The sequence below is a fragment of the Narcine bancroftii genome, chromosome 6 (genome assembly GCF_036971445.1).
Source record: "Narcine bancroftii isolate sNarBan1 chromosome 6, sNarBan1.hap1, whole genome shotgun sequence".
Classification (NCBI taxonomy): domain Eukaryota; kingdom Metazoa; phylum Chordata; class Chondrichthyes; order Torpediniformes; family Narcinidae; genus Narcine; species Narcine bancroftii.
The window spans coordinates 80,114,927-80,142,246 of record NC_091474.1 but is presented as its reverse complement, the minus strand read 5'-3'; the positions used below and the strand labels follow the sequence as shown (position 1 = coordinate 80,142,246).

Sequence of the window (27,320 nt, the reverse complement as noted above, 5' to 3'; positions counted from 1 at the left end):
CGATATGTCAACCTCCACTTTCCTTTATTGTGACTAAGTTCCAATGTGCTCTTATCCATAGCCAAGATGGTGATGCTGCCAGAGCAGCAGAGCTGCTGCTGGTCTGGACCCACGGGGAGCAGAGATGCGGCACTCCCAGTCGACTGGCATCAACTGTGCATGGGCTTTGAATGGCCTGTTGATGGCGTGGGGGGGGGGGGGTCTGCACCTAAGATGGCGGCATCTCTGATCGGTAGCAACCACGAGGAGTTGCAGACTCCAGGGGAGTGGAGGACTGGTACAGGGCACCAGAGGACAGAATAAAACGGGGAGTGGAAAGGCAAAGTGGAGGAGGCAACCCACTGGGATGCTGACCATGGCGGAGGACCAGTGGGGGGGCTTCTGCGGCCGAGGGACGATTGCATGTGATGGGCTGCTGGCGACGAGATGTTGAGGTGAGGAACTTGTGGAAGCTATGGACTGCTGTTGGGCGACTCATGCTGGGCTGTGGACTACTGGAGAGTGGCTCAAATTGGCTGGAGGGGAACCAGGTATTGGAACCGGGATGTGAGGAGAGGTGCCGAGGGTGCTGAAGGGTTTCTGACCGTATCAGAGGTTTGGACCTGGAACTCATGTTGCCGATGGTTTGGACTGGACTTTGTGTGTGTCTCTGGAAGTGCTGGAGGTGAATATACGGACACTCGGTTACTCTGTGGGGAATCTTTACCTTCTCTCTAAGACTAAGAAATGTTTAGGCTATTCCTGCTGGTGGCAGATTTGTCTGCCTTGCAGCAGACAAAAAGAAATTTCATGTAATATGACACTGTTTTGTTACTCCGATAATAAATTGAATCTTGAAACAGCCACCATGGGTAACCTTTTGGTCCCTGATGGGCCTTGCCTCTCTTTTACTGACGTTTACAATGTACATGTGTACGGAGATTTTTGGATTCCCTTTCTGTTTTCTGCCTATGTTTTCTCAAGCTATATCTTTTTGACATTCTGATTTCCACTTTGAACTGTTTATAGTCAACCTCTGGTGTTTTGTGAGCCCCCTTCACAGTAAATATTTTACATTATTCCATTCTTCTAAGCATGGCAGTACATTTTTGCTACACGTTCGAGTTTAATGTCACATACAGAGGTGCAATGATAAAGTTAGTTTTGAATGCACGCCTACTATGCATATCATACAGCGAGTGAGACACAGTACAGTTCGAGATCAGTTGGTACAGAGCGAAGGCAGTATCATTTTACACAATTGTAAGGTTCATTCAGGATTCCGATAGATTTCAGAGTATATTCATAACATTATATACAATCCTGAGATTCTCTTTTCTGGGGATAAGGTGAAATTACCACTTATTGGCAGTGCAAAAACAACCTGACTCAACATACACATGTAAACAAAGAAATAAATGTAAACAAATTATGCAATACAGAGAGAAACAAAAGAGTGCACAAGTAAGAGTTGTAAAATAAGTTTCTGATTGAGTTTGTTGTTGAGTCTGATGGTGGAGGGGTAGCAGCTGTTCCTAAACCTGGTGGTCTGAATCTTGTGGCACCTTTTCCTCTTTTCTGATGGCAGCAGTGAGAACAGAGCGTGTGCTGGGTGGTGTGGATCCTTGTCGATTGCTGCTGCTCTCTGACTGTACTGTTTCTTATAGATGTTGATGGTGGGGAGGGTTTGTACCTGTGATGTCCTGGGCTGGCTCCACGACCTTTTGCAGCGCTTTACACTCGGGTATTGGTGTCCCCATACCAGACGGTGATGTTGGCAGTCAGCATATTTTCCATCACACATATGTAGAAATTTGCCAGGGTTTCTGATGTCATACCAAACCTCTGCAAACTCCTGAGGAAGTTGTGGTGCTGAAGTGTGTTCTTCACGATGCCATTGGTGTGTTGGGTCCTCTGAGATAATGACTCACAAGAACTTAAAATTGGGAGTCGTGATGTGGAAAACATAGGACGTGAGATCTTAAAACTCCTGGGAAAGTGGAAGAAAATGATTGTTTAGCTAAAGTAAACAGATTAAAATACACGAAGGAAGAAGATAAGAATAGTCCATTTACTTTTTAAAATATCTTTGAAGAAAGGAGTTGTTGCTGCTGGAACGGATTAAAGTGTTGTTCCTGGATATGATAAGTGGCCTCTGACGCAGAGAAATCACAGATCTGGAGTGACAAAACGAAGGCCCGTCAGAGTTGAGTTGCTGGGAGTAGCAGCGAGTGTGACTAGCCTTTCGGATGGCGAAGAAAGCAGATTCTTTAAGCAAGGTCAGAATGTCGAGTTCGAGTGAGATGATTGATTTCAGAGGTGAATTTAGCAAGTGTTGTAGAACAAGGACAGACAAGATTTGAAGATGTTAAACAAGTATGAAACTAAGGCTATACAAAAGGATAAAGAGAACTCTGATAGTGAATTGCAACATGATGTGGAAAGAAATAGATTAAGATCTGAGTTTAAAAATAGGATTTAAAACTTGAGCAGTTATCAACAAATGTGATGGAAGTACAAGAACAACAGAATGAGGAAAATCAGAAAATTATGAAGGTTTATGAAAAGCGTAAAAATATAAAGGAGAAGCTGAAAATTTGAAGCCTGAAGTTAAGGAAGAAATTGTTGAAAGGAAGATACATTCGGAAAAAATTGATAAGATGGGAAAATTTTAGTAGGAGAAACAACATTAAGATTGTTGGCTTGTAGGAAGAGAAGAAAACCATGACATGATTCAGTTTATCCAAGGACGGATACCTCCGGATCTGGGGGTGAATCAATTTGAAGGTCCAGTTGAAAATGAAAAAGCACATAGAGCTCTCAGACCACGACTGCAATCAAATGAGAAACCTTGCTCTATAGTAATTAAGTGTTCAAAATATCGAGACAAGGAAAAGATTCTAGCCTTGGCATCAAAAAAAAGTAAGAATAAAGAAGAGTCCACATGGATCGAAGATTTTTTAAATCCAGATATTACTACACAGCTGTTGGCTAAGAGGAGTTAAACACAGGAAGTAGGAACAGGAGTAGGCCAAAAATGGCCCATCGAACCTGCTCCGCCATTCAATACGATCATGGCTGATCTAATTTATGACCTAACTCCATCTACCTGCCTTCTCCCCATATCCCCTAATTCCTCTATCATGTAAAAATTTATCTAACCGAATTTTAAATATCTTTAATGAAGCAGTTAGTTTAATGAATTGGGAAGTCTTTGGGGAAAAGGGATACAAATTTACATTATGTAATGACAATGGAGATTGTATTACAGGATGGCAAAATAAATTTTTTATGGATTTCAAAAAGGCATCATATTTTGTGGAAACTTTGCTTTCTAATAAACTGAGTATATGTGAAGGAATTATTTGCAATGAGACAATGGACTAGTAAATTAGAGACTGTTTTGATGTAATATTTGGGAGGTGAAAGGTGGACACTGTTTAAGGGCTCGTTTATGGCAAAGAGACATCTCGTATGATAGAGGGGAGAGGTGCTACGTTCCTTAGTGCCATAGAGGGAGGTCTATTATTATTAAATATGTGTTTATGAATGGAGTTTTATCGATTACATTGATGTTTTATTTTACTTCAGAGAATTGATTTAATACGGAATTTAAATTGGATGATGGAAGAGGTGAGATTCTTAATAGATATATGATTAATTAGGAGTAATATTTGATATATTGAAACAACATTTAGAATTGATTTGCGTATTTGAATATGTTATAATGTATTGGTTTATGTAATCTAAAAAAAATCCTTTTTTTTGTTTTTTTTCTTTTTCTGGGGGAAATGGGGATAAAACAAAATTATGTATCATTTTGCATCATTTCTATTGTATTGTTCAAGATAAAGAAAATATGTTTATGTTTGATGCAAATGGAAAATAAAATTTACCAAAAAAAACCAAGAACTTAAAATTGGTCACCTTCTCCACCTCTGATTTCCCCCAATGATACTGGATCATCCATCTCTGGTTTTCCCTCCTGAAGTCAGCAATCAGTTCCTTGGTTTTATTGACATTGAGGGCGAGGTGGTTGTTGGTGATAATGGCATGAAAGAAACTGTCCTTGAATCTCGTGGTGTGTGATATCTTGAAACTTCTTCATGACAGGAAGAAGGTGAAGAGAGGTTGTGTGGGAATAGTCTTTTAATATGTTGGCTGCTGTTTCAAGGTGCCTTCCAGGGAGAGTGAGTGAGTGAACCTTTTGGATCTTTTCATTGTGCTAAATTAGAAAGGAAGCTATAGTGGTGAAAACAGTTTGGAATTACTCTTCAGAAAGACCCAAGACTCATTCTTATACAATCTAAGAATTCAAATGCAAAAAATGGCACATCAAGGTGAGGTAGAAGAGCCAAAGTCTCTGGTGAGTGATCTGTCATGTTTCTCAGAGAGTTACTGCTGCAATCAACACAACGTTTCTATAATGGCAACTTGCATGGTGAGGTTTCTGTGTATCACTAAGTTTTGAATAATAATAGTGATGTTTAGTGAATAAGGTGATAAAATTCCTATTTAAAATGCAGAAATCTATTGACACAACCTGGGATGTGGTGAGGAAATCGGCCAGGTTGTGGCCACTCCTGACTGTACACATTGAGATGATGGGACTTGGGGAAAAAAAAGTTATCTAACACGAAGTGATGTGTCCTCTGACATTTTTACAAATAGCTGTGATTTAACTATTTGGTGATACTGTACCATGAACCTAATATTTAATGTGTAAAGGGACTCAAGAAATAAAATTACTCAAAAAAAGTATTCGTTTTCAGGTTACAGAGTGCAGAATCAGAGTTTATTGCCATAGATATGTCACAAGCTTCATTGTTTTGCGGCACCATATTTATAGAAACCACATTACAAAATAGATATAGTGCAAGGAAATGTAAGGCAGTGTCTGTGGTTCGTTGTCTATTCAGGAATTTGATGGCTTAGGAGGAGAAGCTGTCCTTGTGCTGCCTGAGGGCTCCTCTTCAGGCTCCTGCATCATTTTCTTGATGGCAGCAGAGTGAAGAGGGCATGGCCTGGGTGGAGGGGGTCCTTGAGGATAGAGGCTGGTTGCAGATGTCCTCGATGGAGTGAAGATTGGTGTCCGTGATGTCGCAGGCTGCGTTAACATAACAATTCTCCTCAAACTCCACTGTAACTATAGAACAGAGCAATAGAAACTTTTAAAAAAAAATCAAGCCAAGCAGCTCTGAAAAAACTAAAAATACTGGTAAGTAATCAGCTTACAACTTAGTCATGGCAAATACACAGGCACCTCTAGATGTAAATTGCCACAATAGAAACCTTGTATTGATTGCAGTAGGTAATATCTCTGAGAAATATTTACTTGAATTGATTTAAAAAAAGAAAATTCACTCCCCAGTCAGTGACGGTACCTCACAGTTTGATTTGGGTTTTTTTTTTGCCTCACATTGATGAGCCAATATTTGACCAAATTTCAATCCTTGAATTGTGGAAATGAGCATATAGATTCTGAAGGGATTTCACAGGAAAGATGCTGGGATGTTTTCACTCGTGGCAAAGTCTTGAATAAGGGGACATAATTACAAAATATAAAGGGCTGCTTGTTAAAACTTTGGGTGTTAGAAATACCTCTGAACATTTGGAATTCTGTGTCCTGGTTTTTCAGTGCCAGAGAAATAAAGGGTATGGAGAAAGAGTTAAGAGCCATGGTCTTGTTAAATGATAAGGAAGGCACAGAGGCCACCTTGGCCCTATTGCTGTTCTTATTTCCTTTTTTGTGGCTTGTTTGGGCTATGTTATTTGATTGAAATGACTAGGCCCACTTGTTTCATTCAGGTATTGAAATCATCATGGTTTTGAACTGATTCTTAACAAATTTTTGCATGCCATAACCTCTTGTAATTGATCTCATCATTTGGAACTTGAATCACTTTTCATTCAGTTTGCATTCCTTGTGTTTTATTCAGATGTTAACTTGCAAATGAAAATCCACTTGTGCAGTGCAGGACTCATTGCTGGAAGATATTGGACTGATTCCATACAAAAGTTTCAGAAACGTAAGTATCCCTGTGTATTCTGGAAGTATTTTAAAACAATGATCTAAGAATTGACATGGGCAATATGTGTCGGTTTAAATGGGACACCTTGATATTTAAGTAATCAAATATCAGACCGTTCTGGTGTATATTAGACCGTTCTGGTGTCTGGTGTCTGCTGCCAGACACTCCAGAAGGTACCTGGAAATTTGACAATAATTACAGGTGTTTGGAATAATTGAGGATGTTGGTTTTGCCAGTTATCTGGAATTCAACCAACTGGCAAAAAATTGAGGAAATAAGTAAATGTTAATATAAATAAGAATAAATAAAAATGTAAAGAAAATATTAAAATTGTAGAAATAAATGTTCTCTGAACTAACACAAACCTTTTGTGAAGATGGGAGCAAATATTCAGCCAGCAGGGTGCCTTGACCAGCTTTGCTCATAGTAGTTGTTTGAATAAAGTTGTGTGAAGCAGCAATGATGTAATCCAGGATGAAGATCTGCTTGATGCCGCTCACCATTGGCTGCCTGCTTAGTAAGAGGCTCACTCCCTGCTCAGGAAGAGTCTTTATTAATATATTATTAACTATATCAGCAAGGCTTTATCTTTAAACTTGGGGGTGGGGAGCTTAATTATCTACAATGTTATTGTTCTTTTGGGCGGCTAAGTGGAGATCCAGTGACAGTTAAATGTTTTTAAAGAACGTGACTGAAAATAAAGTACAATTCTTTAAGGTTTATGCATTCAAGCAAGTGAAATTTGTTCAGTGTAAGTAGTTTTGTCTTTTAAAATGTTGTCTCTTATTAGTTTGGCATTGTAAGAGTGAGTCTTAAGCAACTGGAAAATTCTCATATCCTTCACCTACCAATCAGCATTGGTGCCTGATACCAAGGGTTTTTACTGTATATCAGAAACTAAATCATTTATCTTGTGATTTTTTTTTGGTTTTTTTTATTGTTTAAATGAGTAATTGTTGATGTTAGAGAATAGTCTTTGCTATTGTCCCACATAGTTCACAAATTTGCCAGTATATGTGGTTCATTGGTATTTGAAATAATCTAAGAAACCAGGAAGTTTGTTTTAAAATAATCTCATGTCATTTACCTATGAACAAAGCAGTAAGTTCCTGAAACTTGATCAGGTTTGCAAAGAATATGTGTTGGAGTTTTACTTGCCAGTGCCTTTTTCGAGACTAATTTCCACAATGCTCTAAAAGCTGCTGTGCTCAAGAATTTGAGGTCTCTGTTTTCATTACGAGTATAGGATGTTGACAGGGATTGTTGCTGAGGTGTGCCAAGAGAGGGTAGATAAAGTGAAGAGTTGTGAAGGTCTGTTCCAAGAGAGAGAATCTAAGGTGAGAGACCATAGCTTTAGAGTAAAGAGGGTGGGATTTAAAAGGGACACTAGGGTGGTGGGCGCATCGAACGAGCCACCAGACAAAATGGTAGAGGCAGGTATATTGGTTTCCTTTAAGAAGCCCTTGAATAACTTTTGTGACTTGTACTTGAGAGGGGAACTAACTTGGATGGGAGGAGATGGTTTAAGGGGTGAATGCGGGCATGGAACTTCAGCAGGAGGGCGCGTTGTTCGGCATGGACGAGCTGGCCCAGTGGGCCTGTTTCCATGCTGTGATTGAGTTATTGAAGGAAGTTCAAAAATTGTTCACGTTGGAATTGGGAGTAGATAATTGAATGCTAAATTCAGGCTGACTTGATTTTGTTAAAGATGTTGTGTCTCGATGTAATTTGCATTTGCATGGATATAAATTTCACTCATCCTGCACAAACCTGCAATGTTATTTTGCACATGAGAGTGCACTGTGATATCACCCTTTCTGTAAATTCTGATCAGTGCATGGATTAGGAATGTCAAAAAGTTTTCAATGTTGTCTTTCTTGTCCCCTGACAGTGATGTTTATTTTGCTGTTTTCAAACCTCTCTTGTAGGGAAGGCAGAATGACCATGACTCACGTTGGAGCAATTGTGGCTGTATTCACTGCATTTGTAGGTTTCTGCCTTCACTCTTCCATACACAAGATTGAAGAGGGGCATCTTGGCATTTATTACAGGTACTAAATCTTGTGAAATCAATTTTCTTTTCAAATGGACCCATCATTTTGGGGTTTTTTTTGTGACCCAGAGGAAGAATTAAATAAAGTTCCACCCAGTTGCAAATAACTTTGACTTGAGAATTTGGAATTGTACTTGTGGCCTTGAAGGGATAACCATCTTGGGAATAGCTCCACCATTGTAGCTGTGTAATCTGCAGCTCTTTACACATTGTGATGCCCCTTTTGACAAAAAAAAATTGATGTCCTCAAGGATTAACACAGAAATCTAGCACATACTGTCACATTCATGTTGTTTTTGTGTATTGCACACATTTTTGAGTGATTCTACCAATCAGATAATTTTATTTTCTTGTTTTGATATTGTGACTTGATCTTGAGGGGGAGCTGAACTCTGATAATTGATAGAACGTTCGTTCATTTCCTGTTTCTTGAAAATGTGTACAAAATAACTTGCTATTTTACATAGACTGATATCATTCCAAAACAGGTAATTCTTCTCACTGGAAAAATAATACATTCCTGACTATTTAAATGGTTGGTTTTTAACTGTGGATCATTCAGTTAAATATGTGTGGATAATTTTGAGGTCTTGTTTCCTTCTGGAGCAGCAGTTCAAACCACAAACTCTCCCCAACCCGCTTGTTGGTCAACCTGGATTATATTGCTGGTTACCTAATGCACCTGAATGATCAGTCTTCAGTCAGTTTTGTTTGAAAGGTGGGTTCACCTATTAAAATGTGTCAAAGGGAGGCATGGTTAGAGTAGTGGTTAGTGCCATGCTGTTAAAGCGCCAGTGACCTGGGTTTGAATCTGGTGCTATCTGTAAGGAGCAAGGGTTTCCTCAGGATGCTCTGTTTTCTCCCACCATTCAAAATATACTGGGGGTTGTAGGTTAATTGGGTGTAATTGGGCAGCATGGACTTGTGGGATGAAAGGACCTGTTACCGTGCTGCCTGTCTAAATCTAATTTTTTAAAAAAATTCAACCTGTATCTTTCCAGTATTAACATAAATTCATTGAAACATGGATTCCTATTTATTGGGAATTAATCTTGTGCTTGGTTCAGATTAAATGGCACACTTCTTTCCTAAGTGGTTTCTTATTATCTTTTAGAAATTGTTTTGCCTGACTTTTAATTTTGAAGGATGAAGAATGTATGTGATCATAAATCATTATTTGTGTTCAGGATCTTTTCTAATATTGCAAAATATTAGAGTTAAGTGCATGCATCTGGGAAGAAATGAGAGTGATTGAATTGTACCCAGAGGAGCGCTGTACAGTTTGTTTAGCATTAACTTCCCTTCTGCCATTTTCTTCCCTTTTTTTGAAATGGCAGTTCTTTATCATTGAGTAATCTGTCTGCTTTATTAACTGTCGAGAGTTGGCTGCAAAAGAGGATTAGATGTGATGTTGTGCAAATAGTTGTTGATACCAGCAGTGATAAAACCTGTTTGACAGATCACTTCTAACTTGCATGACCTTGAAGGACACAGTCTCTTTTTTGTCCTGTTGTTTGTTCCAGCTCAGAATTTGGTTAAAATTAGAAGATGCACCAAGATAATTGGATGGACACACAGGCTCATTTGCAGTATACTTTGAGCAATGATTTCATGTGAATGATTCTTTTACTGATCTTCATAAATATCTGTAATCATTTATTAGTATGGATTTTGGATTCTGTTGTCCAGATAAATAAATATTTTTATAAAAATAATTTTTTTATTGGAATGCCTTCACAAAATATGACATGCTTGATACAAAGTAGCACATTGATCTGGAAGAGAAGCTTTTGGAACTGTTGACTTAACAATGCTACTGTGCAGACTTTTTTTCCTGTTGGTTTACTTGACAACTTCTTACACTGTTGCTGTGCATCTTCTTGTCATACATTTAGCATATCACAATCAGTGGATATTCTAATGTTCCTTCAAAGTGTTGAAAACCACCATCAATTTGTAAAGCACTTTTAGGGGAGCAAGCAGTCTCAAGACGCTTCATCAGAGGGTTATCAAATAAAATTTGACTGAACCACATAAACAAGTGAAAAATGAAACTGAGCATTCTTTCTTCTTCTTTGGCTTGGCTTCGCGGACGAAGATTTATGGAGGGGGTAAATGTCCACGTCAGCTGCAGGCTCGTTTGTGGCTGACAAGTCCGATGTGGGACAGGCAGACACGGTTGCAGTGGTTGCAGGGGAAAATTGGTTGGTTGGGGTTGGGTGTTGGGTTTTTCCTCCTTTGTCTTTTGTCAGTGAGGTGGGCTCTGCGGTCTTCTTCAAAGGGGGTTGCTGCCCGCCGGACTGTGAGGCGCCAAGATGCACGGTTTGAGGCGATATCAGCCCACTGGCGGTGGTCAATGTGGCAGGCACCAAGAGATTAGGCAGTCCTTGTACCTCTTCTTTGGTGCACCTCTGTCACGGTGGCCAGTGGAGAGCTCGCCATATAACACGATCTTGGGAAGGCGATCCATTCTGGAGACGTGACCTACCCAGCGCAGTTGGATCTTCAGCAGCGTGGATTCGATGCTGTCGGCCTCTGCCATCTCGAGTACTTCGACGTTAGGGATAAAGGCGCTCCAATGAATGTTGAGGATGGAGCGGAGACAACGCTGGTGGAAGCGTTCTAGGAGCCGTAGGTGATGCCGGTAGAGGACCCATGATTCGGAGCCGAACAGGAGTGTGGGTATGACAACGGCTCTGTGTACGCTTATCTTTGTGAGGTTTTTCAGTTGGTTGTTTTTCCAGACTCTTTTGTGTAGTCTTCCAAAGGCGCTATTTGCCTTGGCGAGTCTGTTGTCTATCTCGTTGTCGATCCTTGCATCTGATGAAATGGTGCAGCCGAGATAGGTAAACTGGTTGACCATTATTATGTTGTGAATTTACAAACATGTTTGAATCTGATATTTAACATCCAAAATCAAGGATCATTGTGCCATACAGATGGTTTGCAAGGGAAAAAGATCTGTTACTGGAAATTCTTAGGGTTGAAAATGTGAGTTTGGGAAAGGAAATCTAGTGGGAGAAATTAAGGAAGATGGAATATGGGAGTAAAATAGAATGAGAGGAAAAGTTGAAAGGAAATGAGTGAAAAGGGAAGTAGTGGCAGAACACGTGAGATAAAGATTTAAAAAAATCCAAAAGAGCTAGGTCACAGAGAGATTGCGACAAAGAAAATGATCTAATCGTAATCTTGTCCATTGTATGATTTTTAACAGCAGAATATTGCTAAATGTGTGTAATGTATTAAAACATCAACTGAGCCACTTCTTGGTGGCAAGTGACTAAATTTACTGATGACACAAAAATATGTGCTTCTATGGACACTGAAGAAGGTTAGTAAAAATACACAGTGACTTGGTGTCCATAGGAGGTAAAGATACATTTCCGTCGTTTCGGAAGTGAAAAAGGTTACCTGGGTTAACAACCGGTTTGAAATCAGATGGGAAACTGGATGAAGGAATGGCAGATGTAGTTCAACTCCGAAGTGCAAGCAAGGTGCTTAATTTGAGTAAATTGAAACAGGTCAGAACTTTGTTAACAGCAGGCCCTAATGAGTGTGATGGCACAATAAGACCAAGGTACGTTGCTCTTTAAAGATGGCAGCACAGGTAGAGAGTGGTTAGGATACTTGCCTTCATTGGTCAGGGGATTGAATACAGTGTTCCAATGTCATGTCATTGAGTCCACATTGTGAATTTTGTGTGCAGTTTTGAACACCGAGCTGGACGAAGGATATTATAAAGCTAAAAAGGGTACTGAAAAGGTTTACAAAGTTGTTGCCAGAAAGATGGAAGTTGACTTATTGTGAGCAACTGGAAAACCTCAGCCCCTGTTTTCCTTTTGAGTGGAAGAATTTGGGAAGGGATCTTACTTAATTCTATAAAATCATGAGGGACATATTTAAGATTACATTGATGAAGAGCTCTTGCCCAAAATATCAGTTATGTATTTTGACCTTTGCTACATAATGGACACTGCTTGCTTGACCTGTTAAGTTTCTCCAGCTTTGTTTTTACTTCAACCACTGGAAATTTTCGTGTTTGACTTCCAGAAAAGGTAGATCATGACAGTCTGTATCCAAGAGTGTGAGAATCCAAGATGAGGGGGATAACTCTAAGGTGAGGGGGAATGGGATTTATGAAGGGGAGAGTTCTTGACTCAGATAGTGGTGGGCATATGGAATGCTTGCTTTGCCAGACAAAGTGATGGAAGCAGATACGTTGGCTTCCTTTCAGAAAGACTTGTGTAATTTTGTGGATGGAGCCAGATTGGAAGGGTCTGGGGGGGATAAGTAGGATGAAAGGAAGCCACGTTGTTCAGTGGGCCCGCGTTCGACGCGGGCGCAGTGGGCCCGCGTTCGACGCGGGCGCAGTGGGGCCTGTAAACTTGTTTCTGTGCTGTACAACTGAATTTGTGTTCTGATAAAAGCTTTGAATAATAGACAATCATTTTTGCAGCATTTGCTCAGGTTGATTTTATTGTTGTACTTTGTAATGTTCAAAATATTTATATTGCAGCTTTGCATGATAATGATATAGATGAGAACAAAAGAAATAGGATAAGGCCATTTCCGGGCTGTTGATCCTAGTCTGCCATTCAATGAGATCATAACTGATCTGATGATAGCCTAATCTCTACCTTCCTGTCTTTTCCCCATATTCCTAATTCACCTACTATGTAAAAATCGATCCATCCTTGTCTTAAATATCTTTACGGAGAGAACATCCACTGCTTCAATGGGCAGCGAATTCCCATCGATTTACCACACTCTGGCAAAAGCAGTTCTTCCTCATTTCTGTCCTAAGTTTATGACCCCGAATCCCTAGTTCTAGTCATCCCCACCAATGGGAACAACTTACCTACCTCTATCTTATTTATGCCTTTCATAATTTTATATGTTTCTATAAAATCCCCTCTTATTCTTCTAAATTCTGGTGAGTACAGTCCCAAGCTGCTCAATCTCTTCTCAAAAGCTAACCCCTTCGGAGGAGTCACGTGATGGAGTAGTGGCCGGACGGTGAACTCCAGCCCTCTCCAGAAAAGTCAGGAAAAACAAGAGAAAACACAAAGGCACAGAAATAAAAGTTACAGAAAAGTGAGTATAAAGGTGGAAAGAAGATGGCGACAAAAAAAGAAAAGTCGAAAGCAACGGTAAGAAGAGAGGAAGAGAAGACAAAGGAGGAAAAAGGTGAAGGCCTTACCTGTCCGAAGAGGCCCGCTGCGGAGAGAGAAACCCGCTCCCTCAGGTCGGTAAATAATGGACTACAAAAATGGCTCGCAGAGCCGAACAAAAGTGCGCAACCGCGCATGCGCGAAACTTCGCGCATGCGCGATGCGAATGAAAAAAAACACACCGACGGGAGGGGGGACCAGCTGGGGAGTCGATCTCCACAGCCGGCAACGACAGCTGCAGAACACCTGCAGCAAGAAGAGACCACAGAAGACAATAGAAACAAGAAAGAAGAGGAGGAAAGGGCAACAAAGAAACAACAGGTGGTCAACCCAGAGGAAGAAGAAGAGGAAGAGTATGGTGAAATAGAAGAAGAAAAGATAGGCAAGGTAAAGGATATACTTGCTCTTATTAAAGGATACATGGAGTCATTTAAAGAATGGCAAACACAGGAATTTAAGGATTTAAGAAAAAGAATAAACAACACAGAAGAGAAAATAATTAAAATGGAGATGACCTTAACAGAAATGGGAAAAAAAATGGACAAGATGGAAGAGCGGGCAGTAGCAGCAGAAATGGAGGTAGAAGACTTAAAAAAGAAATTAGAGAAATCTAATAAAAAAACTAAAGAGACACAAGAACTACTAGCTCAAAAAATAGATACAATGGAAAACCATAACAGAAGAAATAACATAAAGATAGTGGGCCTTAAGGAAGATGAAGAAGGCAAGAATATGAGGGAGTTTATAAAAGAGTGGATCCCTAAGACCCTAGGATGTCCAGAACTACAGCATGAAATGGAAATAGAAAGGGCACATAGAGTATTGGCCTCTAAACCACAACCACAACAAAAACCAAGATCTATTGTAGTAAAATTCCTAAGATATACTACAAGAGAAAAGGTACTGGAGAAGACAATGGAAAAAGTAAGAGAGGGCAACAAACCACTGGAGTATAAAGGGCAAAAAATCTTCATTTATCCAGATATAAGTTTTGAACTCCTAAAGAAGAGAAAAGAGTTCAATACAGCAAAGGCGATTTTATGGAAGAAAGGGTATAAATTTATACTAAAGCATCCAGCGGTATTGAAAATATTTATTCCAGGACAGCAAAACAGACTATTCTCGGATCCAGAAGAAGCACGAAAATTTGCAGAACAATTACAAAAATAGACTGAGGGAGGAAGACGGGTAATGAGAGTTAAAATGATCACGACTGATATGTATGTGGGTAAAGACAAAAATAGACTGAGGGATGAAGACGGGTAATGAGAGTAAAAATGATCACGATTGATATGTATGCAGGTAAAGAGGTATAAGAGTGAATAGAGACAATGAGCATACATGAATGTATCTGTACTTAGAGGAAAATATAGATAGTATAGACAAGAATTAATAAGGGAAGGTAATGGAATAGAGAGAATAAGGAGGGAATTAAAAGAGGGACCTTTGTGACATATGAAAAGTGAAATCTTTTCTGGGGGAGGCGGGGTGGGGGGAAATAGCGGTCACTGCAAAATCAGTTGACGCTTGCGAGTGGATTCGCAAATCCAAATGGAGAGGGGAGATGTGGTTGTCCGACAAGGGATAAAGGATAACTCAGGAGGTGAAGGGGAGATTGGGGATAAATAAGATAGAAATAGGAGAATAAGGAAAATGTTAGATGTTGTAGGAATGTTGTCTTATAAAGAGTTGAAAATAAGAAAACAGAAATGGAAAAGGAGGAAAGGTAATGATGGAAAAACGGAAAGAGAAGATAAACAAAATATAAAAGGGCTACGCTGAACTATATGTCTTTAAATATTAATGGAATACATAACCAAATTAAAAGGAAGAAACTACCAAATTTAAATGAATAAATGTATTCCATTAGAAAAAATAATATATTGGTTAAGAAATAATATTGAAATATTCGAACAAGTATAGGAGCCTTACATTAAATACAATAGCGAAAACCTACCGGGGACAAACATTACCTAAGTTGATGGAAGGAGAAGGAAAGAAAAGAATGGACTCAGTAGAATTTCTGGTGTAATTTTGTTGAATGACAACATTGTCTGACTGGCTTAATGCAACCTAGATTGTATACCTAAAATGGATGAGAGGGGGGGGTGGGGGGGTGGTTTGGGAGGAAAGGGGGGGGGGAGAAAAAGTCACTGTATATGTGTGAAAAAGAAATAGTGTATATCATGGCTAATGTGATTTATGGTGTGAAAAATAAAAAAATTTAAAAAAAAAAAAAAGCTAACCCCTTCTCCCTGGAATCAACCTCCAGCCCCAGTATATCCTTCCTCAAGTAAGGAGACCAGAACTGCATGTAGTACTCCAGATGTGGCCTCACCTGTACCTTGTACAGTTGAAGCATAACCTACCTGCTCCTACATAACAGCATTAAAATGCTGATTGGCAGAGGAAGCTTGATCATTATAAAACATCAGCCTAGGGCAGCCTCCTATGAGATATTTCAGTTACAATATTCTTAATTGAAATTCAGATTAGAACCGGTTGCTTAATGCATCGACGATTTGTTGGCTTCGCGGACGAAGATTTATGGAGGGGGCAAAAAGTCCACGTCAGCTGCAGGCTCGTTTGTGGCTGACAAGTCTGATGCGGGACAGGCAGACACGGTTGCAGCGGTTGCAGGGGAAAATTGGTTGGTTGGGGTTGGGTGTTGGGTTTTTCCTCCTTTGCCTTTTGTCAGTGAGGTGGGCTCTGCGGTCTTCTTCCAAGGAGGTTGCTGCCCGCCAAACTGTGAGGCGCCAAGATGCACGGTTTGAGGTGTTATCAGCCCACTGGCGGTGGTCAATGTGGCAGGCACCAAGAGATTTCTTTAGGCAGTCCTTGTACCTTTTCTTTGGTGCACCTCTGTCACGGTGGCCAGTGGAGAGCTCGCCATATAACACGATCTTGGGAAGGCGATGGTCCTCCATTCTGGAGACGTGACCCATCCAGCGCAGCTGGATCTTCAGCAGCGTGGACTCGATGCTGTCGACCTCTGCCATCTCGAGTACTTCGACGTTAGGGATGAAAGCGCTCCAATGGATGTTGAGGATGGAGCGGAGACAACGCTGGTGGAAGCGTTCTAGGAGCCGTAGGTGGTGCCGGTAGAGGACCCATGATTCGGAGCCGAACAGGAGTGTGGGTATGACAACGGCTCTGTATACGCTTATCTTTGTGAGGTTTTTCAGTTGGTTGTTTTTCCAGACTCTTTTGTGTAGTCTTCCAAAGGCGCTATTTGCCTTGGTGAGTCTGTTGTCTATCTCATTGTCGATCCTTGCATCTGATGAAATGGTGCAGCCGAGATAGGTAAACTGGTTGACCGTTTTGAGTTTTGTGTGCTCATTCTGAGGCGCCTGCAAGCTCACACCAAGACACAAGAGAAACTTGTCCGTGAACTACTCTTTGCAGACGATGCCGCTTTAGTTGCCCATTCAGAGCCAGCTCTTCAGCGCTTGACGTCCTGCTTTGCGGAAACTGCCAAAATGTTTGGCCTGGAAGTCAGCCTGAAGAAAACTGAGGTCCTCCATCAGCCAGCTCCCCACCATGACTACCAGCCCCCCCACATCTCCATCGGGCACACAAAACTCAAAACGGTCAACCAGTTTACCTATCTCGGCTGCACCATTTCATCAGATGCAAGGATCGACAATGAGATAGACAACAGACTCGCCGAGGCAAATAGCGCCTTTGGAAGACTACACAAAAGAGTCTGGAAAAACAACCAACTGAAAAACCTCACAAAGATAAGCGTATACAGAGCCGTTGTCATACCCACACTCCTGTTCGGCTCCGAATCATGGGTCCTCTACCGGCACCACCTACGGCCCCTAGAACACTTCCACCAGCGTTGTCTCCGCTCCATCCTCAACATCCATTGGAGTGCTTTCATCCCTAACGTCGAAGTACTCGAGATGGCAGAGGTCGACAGCATCGAGTCCACGCTGCTGAAGATCCAGCTGCGCTGGATGGGTCACGTCTCCAGAATGGAGGACCATCGCCTTCCCAAGATCGTGTTATATGGCGAGCTCTCCACTGGCCACCGTGACAGAGGTGCACCAAAGAAAAGGTACAAGGACTGCCAAAAGAAATCTCTTGGTGCCTGCCACATTGACCACCGCCAGTGGGCTGATAACGCCTCAAACCGTGCATCTTGGCGCCTCACAGTTTGGCGGGCAGCAACCTCCTTTGAAGAAGACCGCAGAGCCCACCTCACTGACAAAAGGCAAAGGAGGAAAAACCCAACACCCAACCCCAACCAACCAATTTTCCCCTGCAACCGCTGCAACCGTGTCTGTCTGTCAGCCACAAACGAGCCTGCAGCTGACGTGGACTTTTTACCCCCTCCATAAATCTTCGTCCGCGAAGCCAAGCCAAAGAAAAAGAAGAGTTATATACTTTAACCCTTGGCATTTTTGTCAATGTTCAGGTGTCAACATGTTCAATAATTTGTTTTCTTTTCTTCAGAGGTGGTGCGTTGTTAGTCACTCCAAGTTGCCCTGGATATCATATCATGATACCTTTCATCACATCCTTCAGATCCGTGCAGGTGAGCACTCTTCAGATTTCCAGTGGATGCCAAATGGAAGAAGAGTTGATGCCAGATCAATATTCTGAAGAAAGTTATTGTATTGCATGTGTGATTGACTGTGATGCCTTTACAATTTTGTGTTAAATAATCCTTGATGTTAAATGTAAACAAGGTTAAAAGAATGTTGAAAGTGGGAGTGGTTCCTCATGGGCACTTGAACAGCTCTACAAAAAATGAATTCACGTGAGATTGCCATTGCTGAAGTTTGGAACAAAAATGGGCTGCTGGTGGAACTCGGTAGATGAGGCAGCAATCACTCCAGAGGCAGTTTCAATCCAAAATGTCAACTGATCTGTTGAGCTCCTTCTGCAGTTTCTTTTAACCATAAGAAGTGAGATGTGATGTTTACACATTTGAGCATTTTGTAAATGATCCAACATCTTGTAGGCTCATCGGTAATTAACTGACAACGAAACAAGATTCATTCAGAAACTACACATTTTATACCCCAATTAACAAGTTGCTTTAAAGGTCAAGACAGACTGGTCTGAATGGTGTGATGCAGCATAGGGAAAAGACATGGCAACCATTGGCTATGAAGCAACTACACTAAGTGATGTGCAAGGACAGTAATTAAGTATTACCCAGGAGATGTGTTGAAACTAATTGTTTTGCAGTATTCCATTTTCTGTTGTCATGGATGTGCACATTAAATGTTGACATTTCGATAATGCCCATTCCATTCCATGGGACAGCTTGCACCACTTTGAATGATAATAGATAGCAAATGGTCACTGACAGGAACTATCGAGAGCACGTGCAGGGAATGCAACCGTCAGAGAGCAGCAGCAGTCACACGCTCTGTTCTTGCTGCTACCGTCAGGAAAGAGGTGTCGGTGCCACAAGACTCGCACCACCAGTTTTAGGGACAGTTGCTTCCCCTCCACCATCAGACTCCTCAACAACAAACTCAATCAGGGACTTGTTTAAGGGCTCTACTTTTGCACTTTATTCATCTTTTTTATTCTCTCTGTGTTGCATAGTCAGTTTGTTTACATTTATCTGTTTACAGTTCTTTATTTGTTAACCTGGTCGCCTAATTGCAGGAAGGATATCATCAAGATTAAAAAAGTGCTGTGAGAGTAGAGCGAATGCTGGGTGGTGCGGATCCTCGATGATCGCTGCTGCTCTCCGACGGCAGCGTTCCCTGTAGATGTTCTTGATGGTGGGGAGGGTTTTGCCTGTGATGTCCTGGGCTGAGTCCGCAACCTCTTGCAGGGTTTTATAGTCATGGGTATTGGTGTCCCTATACCAAACTGACAAAAGTGTATTGAGAGGATAGTTGACAAGGTGGACCAAGTAGTGTCGGAATTACAAAAGGTGGCCTTAGACTGGTTGCTGGTAGTCAAGTTGAGGATGAGAATTAGACTGTTGAAAGCTCATTGCTCAGCTGTGATGCTGACTTTATGGTTAGTTGCAGTTTTTGTCCCAAGCAGCCATCATTCATGAGCTAGGCAAGTCAGATGGGTATTTATAGGTGAACCTTTTTGTGCTCTTGGCCAATATATCCAAACATTCCTTTAATGACATCACATAAATCTTGAATAGGACTCAAAAAAAAAATTGAAAGATGCATTTTTTTTAAGAATAGTACAATTTAATTTGAATAAACTACATTTGAGTTTGTAGTTGACGGATTCATTCCTTGTTTCGTTTTGTCTACATGCAGTTTAAAGTTCAATTTCTTCCCTCCGAAATGAGCAATAGCTTTGCACTTTATCCAAGTGGTTAAATTTGATTTATCAGGATAGAAGGGGAGAAAGAGGGATATTTGATTGATTTTAAATATGGTTTCGACTGATCCATGTTTATTGGATAAACAAACCACTTGGATCTCACGACACTCTGGAGAATTAAAAACAAATGCACCAAAGTAAATATAGGCCCAAGAAATGAATTAATATGCATATTTTGTTGTATATTTTTCTGTCCACATTATTATTTTGTTTTTGGTACTTTTGATTAAACACAGTTTAAACCTTTCCTTTGCAGACCACGTTACAAACAGATGAAGTGAAAAATGTTCCCTGTGGAACAAGGTACATGAGCACTTGTTTTGTGGGATTGAACCCTTTTGTAACTATTTCACTCACTTTTAAAAAAATTATTGGAAAGCAATAGCAATTAAAATGTAGTTAAATGCTTTTAACAAATTGCTTTTAATTGAAATTATATACCTTGAATATTTTTCCTTTGTTCTCGAATCATTAGGAACCATACAGCACATAACAAACTCTACATCCCAACTCATTGTTGGTATATTTTTAATTTTAAAATAAAACCTCTCATTCCAAGGCAGGTAATGGTATCTGGAAAGAGACTGTACTGACAAACTTCTCTTTAGTTTGAACTTTGTATGTGAACTGGATAAATTGAGGAGAGGAAAAGCAAGTTTATATTCAGATAGAAAGTGTGTGTATACAGATAGATAGGGCATGCTGAAGAGAGGGCAGAGATGAGGATCCTGGTCTTTCCCCATCGCAGATACTTCCTTTGGTTTATTCATACCTCCCTCTCTACAAATAATGTTTAACTTGTTTTCTCCTCATTTATAAAGAAAGAACTTCGACTTGAAACATCTATTCATTTTCCCTTTCCATGGATTCTGCTTAACCTGTCGTGTGTTTCCAACATTTTCTGTGGTTATTTTAGACTATCTTTGACACAGAACTTTATCTATTGTTGATTTAGAAAGTGACTAAAACAAGGTGCTTGGACTTTGTGACTTTGTTTTTTGTTCAACTAATATGTAATCAAGGTTCTCTTCTTGGCTGATTTTTGTCTATTACATCTTGATACTAAATGTATTTTTTTTTGCCCTCTGCAGTGGTGGTGTCATGATCTATTTTGACAGAATAGAAGTGGTGAACAGCCTTGCTCCAAGTGCAGGTCAGCATTGGGTGAGCCTGATGGTTTCTGACATTTCAGTCACCATGGTTAACTCGTGGTTTGGTTACACTAAACTTTTAACACATTGGTGAAATTTGCCTTTCGGACAGCACAGTTAGCGTAGCCATTAATGCGATGGCTATGACAGCATCGACGACCCTTTTCAAATCTGGCACTGTCTGAAAGGAGTTTGTAAGTTCTCCCCGTGTCTGCGCGGGTTTCCTCCGGGTGCTCTGGTTTCTTCCCAGCCTTCAAAACCTATAGGGGTTGTAGGTTAATTGGGCAGCACTGGTTGAAATGGCTAGAGTCAGTTTACCATGTTATTTCAAATGAACAAAATATGAAGTTGACAATTCATTTTAAAATTGAGAGCAGCAGCAAAAAGTGACTGCTCAATCCAATCCAAACATGTAATTGTGACTTCAGTTTTATTCTTTCTGCTTTCCTTTGCAGAGTAGTAGTGAAATTCAAAGGTGAATGGATTTTTGATGTGGGTTTAGACCAGCCATTCTCCCTTGGGGCTCTACTCGAAGTTAATGGGTCCCCTTACCCGTGAAGCAGTCAAGTTTAGTCAGTTTCTTCTGTACTTCTCTCCTTCCAACTGCATTTAAAAAATTTAATGAATTCACTCCATTTCTCTTTTTCCCCTTTTAAATCACAACCTGCCATTTGGGGCTCCACTCAAAATGCAACAAAATAAGCACTCCTTTGATCTGCAGCCCCTTCCTCTCAATTGGATGATCTAAATCCAACTTTTCTCATGTTTATTCAGCTCACCCACAAAGCAAAGGGGAATTGCTGCAACTTTGTTTTTGCAAATTTTATTCATGGCTTCACAATTTAGTATTCATTGACCAATTCCTAAATAAAAGATCGTTACAAGAATTAATGCCTGAGAAGTCCAAAGTAACTTGGACATTTTATTCTCTGAAGCAAGAAAGTCTGCAGGCATTGTGATTGTAGAAAATACACAAAAGTGCCGGAGAAACCCAGCAGGTCCCGCAACATCCATAGGAGGCAAAGATGTACGATACCTGAATATAATTTTTTTTTTGAAAGAAGTGTTCCAGCCAGAAACATTGTTTGTTTATCTTTGCCTCCGATGAACCTTGCAGGTCCTATTGAGTTTCTCCAACTATTGAGTGTCTTTGTTCATATTAGCTCATGGTGGGGCATCACATTGATTAATACAGGGTCCTGTGCTATTCACAATTTATAATAACCACAATGCAAAAATAAGAATTTACTGAACAAATATAAATCTATTTATTTGGATTTCTCTAGTGTATGATATTGCAAAGAACTACACTGCAGACTACGACAAAACTTTGATTTTCAACAAAATCCATCATGAATTGAACCAGTTTTGCAGTGTGCACACCTTGCAGGAAGTCTACATTGAATACTTTGGTGAGAACTGTTTAAGTACCTTGCTGACCAGGTGAACACGTGTTTGCTTGGGTTCAGAAGAAATGTGCAATAAATATTCGTGTACAATGCGTTCCGTGTATCATGCGACCTCCCCCATTGTTGAGGGGAAATATTTTACTCCCATGTATAATATGACTTCCCGCCCCCCCCCCCACTCAACTCCGTTGTGCTGCCGTCTCTCACAACCCCTGCCTCCCCTCACCTGCCTGAGTCGCGCTGGCGTCTACCGCTCGCCCACCCGGCTGCCCAAGTCGCGCTGCCGACTACTGTGACTACTGCTCGCGAGTTGCAGAAATTAAAAAAAAAAAAATTTTACTCTCGTGTATAATGCGACCCCCCCCCCCCCCACTATTCTTGAGGGGAAAAATGGGAAAAATATTTGCATTATACTCTTAATATTTACGGAGATTATTTTCAAAAGTTGATAAACTAAAATGTTGAAGTCAGCTGCAATGATAAAAGGTGGAAATGAAAATGCTCTGTTGATTTATCCTGGCAGGCAGAAATTTAAAGAAAAATATTGGCAAATCGAATAACATGACAAATCCTGAACTTTAGGTGTAAATAAAAATGCACATTTAATTAAGGAGCTCAGATCTCTTCAAATAAACAATTGAAAGAAAGTACGAGAATAGTGATGTGCTTAAAATTCAATTTCCTTTTAAATCTTGCAGCAAATTTCTTTCCAATGGCAGGTGGAATTATCAGACTATTTCCTATTTCACACTTGACAAGTCAAGTTTATTATCATCTTATTGTACAACATAAAGAAACGACGTTCTCTGGTCCTCGGTGCAAAACATGCAGACACACAACCAGACATAACACACATACAGACAATAGAAATGCAGAACAAGTATTTAATCTGTATAAATAAATACTGTCTTGAGCATATGAGAATCTCGGATGGTCAGTGTGAGCAGTTCCTTTGGTTGTTCAGCGTTCTCACTGCCCGTGGGGAAAAAATGAAAAGAGTATTTGCCGTAGTATATTCAGTGGAATGTTTATTATAGTTTAGTAGGGTTGCTCAAAAGCATATTCCAACACTATAATCATATATTTGGATTTGTCTGCTTTAGATCAAATAGATGAAAACCTAAAGTTGGCTTTACAAAAAGATTTGAATTTCATGGCACCTGGCCTTACTATACAGGTAAATGAAGCCTTTGAATTTACAATTGTGCATTTTGTTTCCATTGTGAAGTCCATTCACTTTTTTCTGATGCAAGCCATATTTGATTCTTAGACTTGTCAGTTCGTGTATTCCATTTAACTATTCCAGTTGGGCATAATTTAGTTATTTCATGTTTTGCGCTGTAGTATGGCTTGAAGAAAATATTGTTATTAAAATTAGAGGGGGGTAAAGCAGATAAAATACTTTGAATAATACAGGTACACAATCCTTTATCTGGACATCTAAAATCTGGAAAGCTCCTAAATCCAGCAAGGCGGGCGAGGGGGGGGAGACCGGCAGCATGAGTCGGGTGGCTGAGAGACCGGCAGCGTGAGTCGGACGGGCGGGGTGGGGGGGGGACTGGCAGCGCAAGTCAGGCGGGCGAGGGGGGGTGGGGGGAGACGGCAAGGCGACTGGAAGGGGGTGGGGTGGATATGGCAGCACAATTCGGTGGTCTTAAATCTGGCTTTCAAAAAATCCGAAATTCGGAGCACACTGTCCCCCAAGGGTTCCGGATAAAGGATCGTGTACCTGTACACTGATTAAATGACTGCTTTTGCGCGGTTTTGCCCTTGGAGTAAAATACGGACTTTGGGGTACCTTGTGTTTCATTTGAATTTTATGGAAGTCTCTGCTGAGAGATTTATTTTCCTTGTCATTGAACCAACAGGCAGTTCGAGTTACAAAGCCAAAAATTCCAGAGGCAATTAGAAGGAATTTTGAACTTATGTAAGTTGATTGCTCTATAAATTAAGCACACTGACTATCTATCAAGTACTGTCTCAAATTTTGATCAGCAGGACATGAGAGTTTTAGGTTAGCGCCCAAAACCTTCACATTTGAGGATAAATGATTATACCTCCTCCAAGAGATTGATGTGGAATTCTGTGGAAGATCGCAGTTTGTAGTCTTTAAATTCAGATTCAGATTTATTGTCAGGGTGCACACATGACATCACAAAACCCTGAGATTCTTTTTGCTGCGGGCCAGGCAGAATTCCTGCTTATTTCCAGTGCAAAAAAACTAACTCAACAAAACACGTAAGCAAACTGCAAGACAGAGGGGGAAAAATAATCAGAAGTGCCAAAGAGTCCTTAAATAGTCTTTGATTATTGATGGTGGAGGGGGAGCAGCTGTTCCTGAACCTGGTGGTACGAGTCTTGTGGCACCTACACCTCTTTCCTGATGGTAGCAGTGGGAACAGAGCGTGTGCTGGGTGGTGTGGATCCTTGATGATGTTGCTCTTCGACGACAGCCTTCCCTGTAGATGTTCTCGATGGTGGGGAGGGTTTAACCTGTGATGTCCTGGGCTGTGTCCACTGCCTTTTCCAGGGCTTTTGGCTCGGGGGGGGCATTGGTGTCCCCATATCAGACCGTGATGTAGCCAGTCAGCACACTTTCCACCACACATCTGTAGAAACCTGCCAAGGTTTCCGATGTCATGTCAAACCTCCGTAAAACCCGTCACTTCCGTCTTCAACTGCTTTAGAATTGCCTTCCACCAAATTTTAATAGTTAGAAGCTCCAACTACTGGCATTTAGATGAGGCAAAATTCTTTGAATGTCCTAATTACAACAAAATGACAGATAAGATTTCTCACCATGAATTTATTACAATAATTAAATTAGTGTATTTAATCAGTTGTTTTAATTACATGTGACGATAGAATCTCTGTCAGCAAAGCTCAGCAGGCTTTAAAATGTTTGCTGATTAAATTATAAAACTAATTGTTCCATTCAACCAAATCTCAACATAAAACCAAAATGTGTATTGGTGCCACCAGTTTTAGAAATTAAAGTTATTTTGACATTTCCAGAACACAAATGCTGTCCCGATGGAGATTTTTGCCAAGCACAAAGTAGATTAAAACATCCATTTAAATTTATTGGTGGATATTTTAGAATTTAATTTTTAACCACACCACTTTATTTTCTGTCTCAGGGAAGCAGAGAAGACCAAGTTGCTGATTTCTGCTCAGAAGCAAAAGGTCGTCGAGCAAGAGGCTGAAACAGAAAGAAAACGAGCTATCATTGGTATGTGTTCCCTTGAGAGGAATTTTTGTTTGTGTTCAAAATTTAACTTTGCTTGTTGTTTGCTTGATCCACCATGGCACATTTTTCTGCAGGACGATGACCCACTTCCACTAACTTCTGCTTTTTGTTTGTGCTTTCCAGCATTTGTATCTTTATAAAGTACGACTCAGATTGTCCTAAATGATCAGGACTTGGCCTATGTCAGATAAACATTTTTTTAAAACAGCCCAGCAACAACAGCAAATCACTTGTATCAATGTTTAAACCACAACAAACAACAAGGGAAGGCCTTTTAAGCATTAAAATAATGTTTAATTTTCACCATTAAAATGCTGGCTGGAGCCGATTCTTACCGCCACAGCCAATCACCGAGACCCAACCCACCGCCGCTGATCACCAACACATCCCATCTGCTGCCACCAATCCCCAGGGGGAAGCTTCCTGGGCTGGTGGAACACTCACTGGCGAGTTGGTGGTCCCCTGACCATCTGCACGGTCACTGGATCTCCTGACTCTGATGCCCGGTGTGTGGTTGAAGTGGGGGGAGGGGGGTGGGGGGGGTTGGAGTCGCCGTTGGCATCCGCTGTGCCGAGGAGGGAGGGAAGGACCGGGTAGGAGGAAAGGGAAGGGGTGGGAACGCCACTGAGCCTGAGGTCCCGCTCCTGCATAGGAGGCAGCTCTATGTGATGACAAGGGATTCTTCCGACTGCTTGGGGCTGGTAGACAGTAACACATGGTATGAGAGGGAGAATTGGAGAGAAAAGTCAATTGGGGGAGGTAAAGAAGAAATGGAAAGAGAGAGGGGAGGGAGTTACCTGAAACAAGGACAATTGTTCTAATTTCATGTTGGGTGAATTTTTTTTCAACCTGTGAGGTTAAATGAGGATTTTGGAGAAATCTGATTTTGGATAATCAGAGTTGCACTGTATATATATTTTTTCTTTTCCACCCCTAACATATTGCAGTGTAATTTGTGTGTGTCTCACACTTCACAGATGTTGTCTGATCTGGACTTTGACAACTTGAAGATTTAGAATCGTAGAACATTATAGCACAGAAACAGACCCTACTTGTCTGTGCTGATCTATTTTTTTGCCTTGTCGCACTGACCTGCACCCAGTCCATAGCCTTACATACCTCTACCATCCATGTACCTGTCCAAATTCTTCTTAAATGTTAAAATAGAGCCTGCAGCTGGCAACTCATTCCATGCTCCCACCACTCTGTGTGAAGATTCCCCAATGTTCCCCCTCAACTTTCCCCTTTCAACCTTTACAACTGTTGCGCTGTCACACAGTTCTAGCAAATTTCCTCCCTCTCTTTTTCTCTCCCCTGGAAAGCCTTCAGTTCTCTTTGCTGGTTATCATCAGTTTCTATCATGTGCCTTATCTTGGTCTCCATCTGACTGCACAAGTTCCCCTGCATGATCATTGTTTCTGCAAGTTTAAACATGCCTTCTTTACAAATGTTTTCAGTTGTTAAAGAACAGTCATTGACCTAAATCATTAACCTTAGTCTCTGTCCACGGATTCTGCCAATGCTGGTCTTTCTAGCCTTTTCAGTTTTTATTTCAGTTTTTGACATCCCAAGCCTTAAAGGCACAAATCATAGGTCTGAGTGAAAGGTCGATTGAATTCTGCTGCTTTTTCTCAAGGGTTCTCTTGTCTTGCAAAAGCAGCTGGAGTCCATATTCACCCCAGTGAATGATTTCTGTCCTTTTGAAAATGATTTAATTATAAGCTAAGGCACTAAGGTGATCATCTATGACGTTAATTTTGAAACATGAAATTTTATTGGTGGCCTATTGCTTTGCATCTCTGTTATTTCTACATGGCTCAGATAGTAGAATGCAGAATTGGAGTCTCTAAGTTTGCATCGCACTCAAGAGACTTGAGCATTAAAAATTGAGTGTGGAGGGAACGTGCAATCTTTTGAATGAGTGCTGAAGCAAAAAGCTATTAGCGAATATGAT

At 40.7% G+C, this 27,320-nt stretch overlaps 2 protein-coding genes across 3 annotated transcripts in view; both read left to right on the top strand.

Moving 5' to 3' along the window:
- The window catches only part of chuk (component of inhibitor of nuclear factor kappa B kinase complex), a 98,834-nt gene extending 92,830 nt beyond the window's left edge, over positions 1 to 6,004 (top strand). The window contains exon 23 of the mRNA XM_069885482.1: positions 5,919 to 6,004. The gene's annotated coding sequence lies outside the window, so the exon portion shown is untranslated. The remainder of the gene's footprint in view (positions 1 to 5,918) is intronic.
- LOC138736265 (erlin-1-like) overlaps positions 5,920 to 27,320 on the top strand; it is a 32,652-nt gene continuing 11,251 nt past the window's right edge. Inside the window, exons 1-9 of one of the 2 annotated variants that reach the window (XM_069885486.1) lie at positions 5,920 to 6,008; positions 7,940 to 8,062; positions 17,697 to 17,778; positions 19,813 to 19,859; positions 20,648 to 20,709; positions 21,994 to 22,119; positions 23,220 to 23,293; positions 23,985 to 24,043; positions 25,257 to 25,348. In XM_069885486.1, the coding sequence (XP_069741587.1) occupies positions 7,950 to 8,062; positions 17,697 to 17,778; positions 19,813 to 19,859; positions 20,648 to 20,709; positions 21,994 to 22,119; positions 23,220 to 23,293; positions 23,985 to 24,043; positions 25,257 to 25,348 (655 nt within the window). In that variant the 5' untranslated portion in view covers positions 5,920 to 6,008; positions 7,940 to 7,949. Of the gene's footprint in view, positions 6,009 to 7,939; positions 8,063 to 8,673; positions 8,783 to 17,696; positions 17,779 to 19,812; positions 19,860 to 20,647; positions 20,710 to 21,993; positions 22,120 to 23,219; positions 23,294 to 23,984; positions 24,044 to 25,256; positions 25,349 to 27,320 lie in introns of those variants that run through there. The other variant, XM_069885487.1, reaches the window with a different exon arrangement.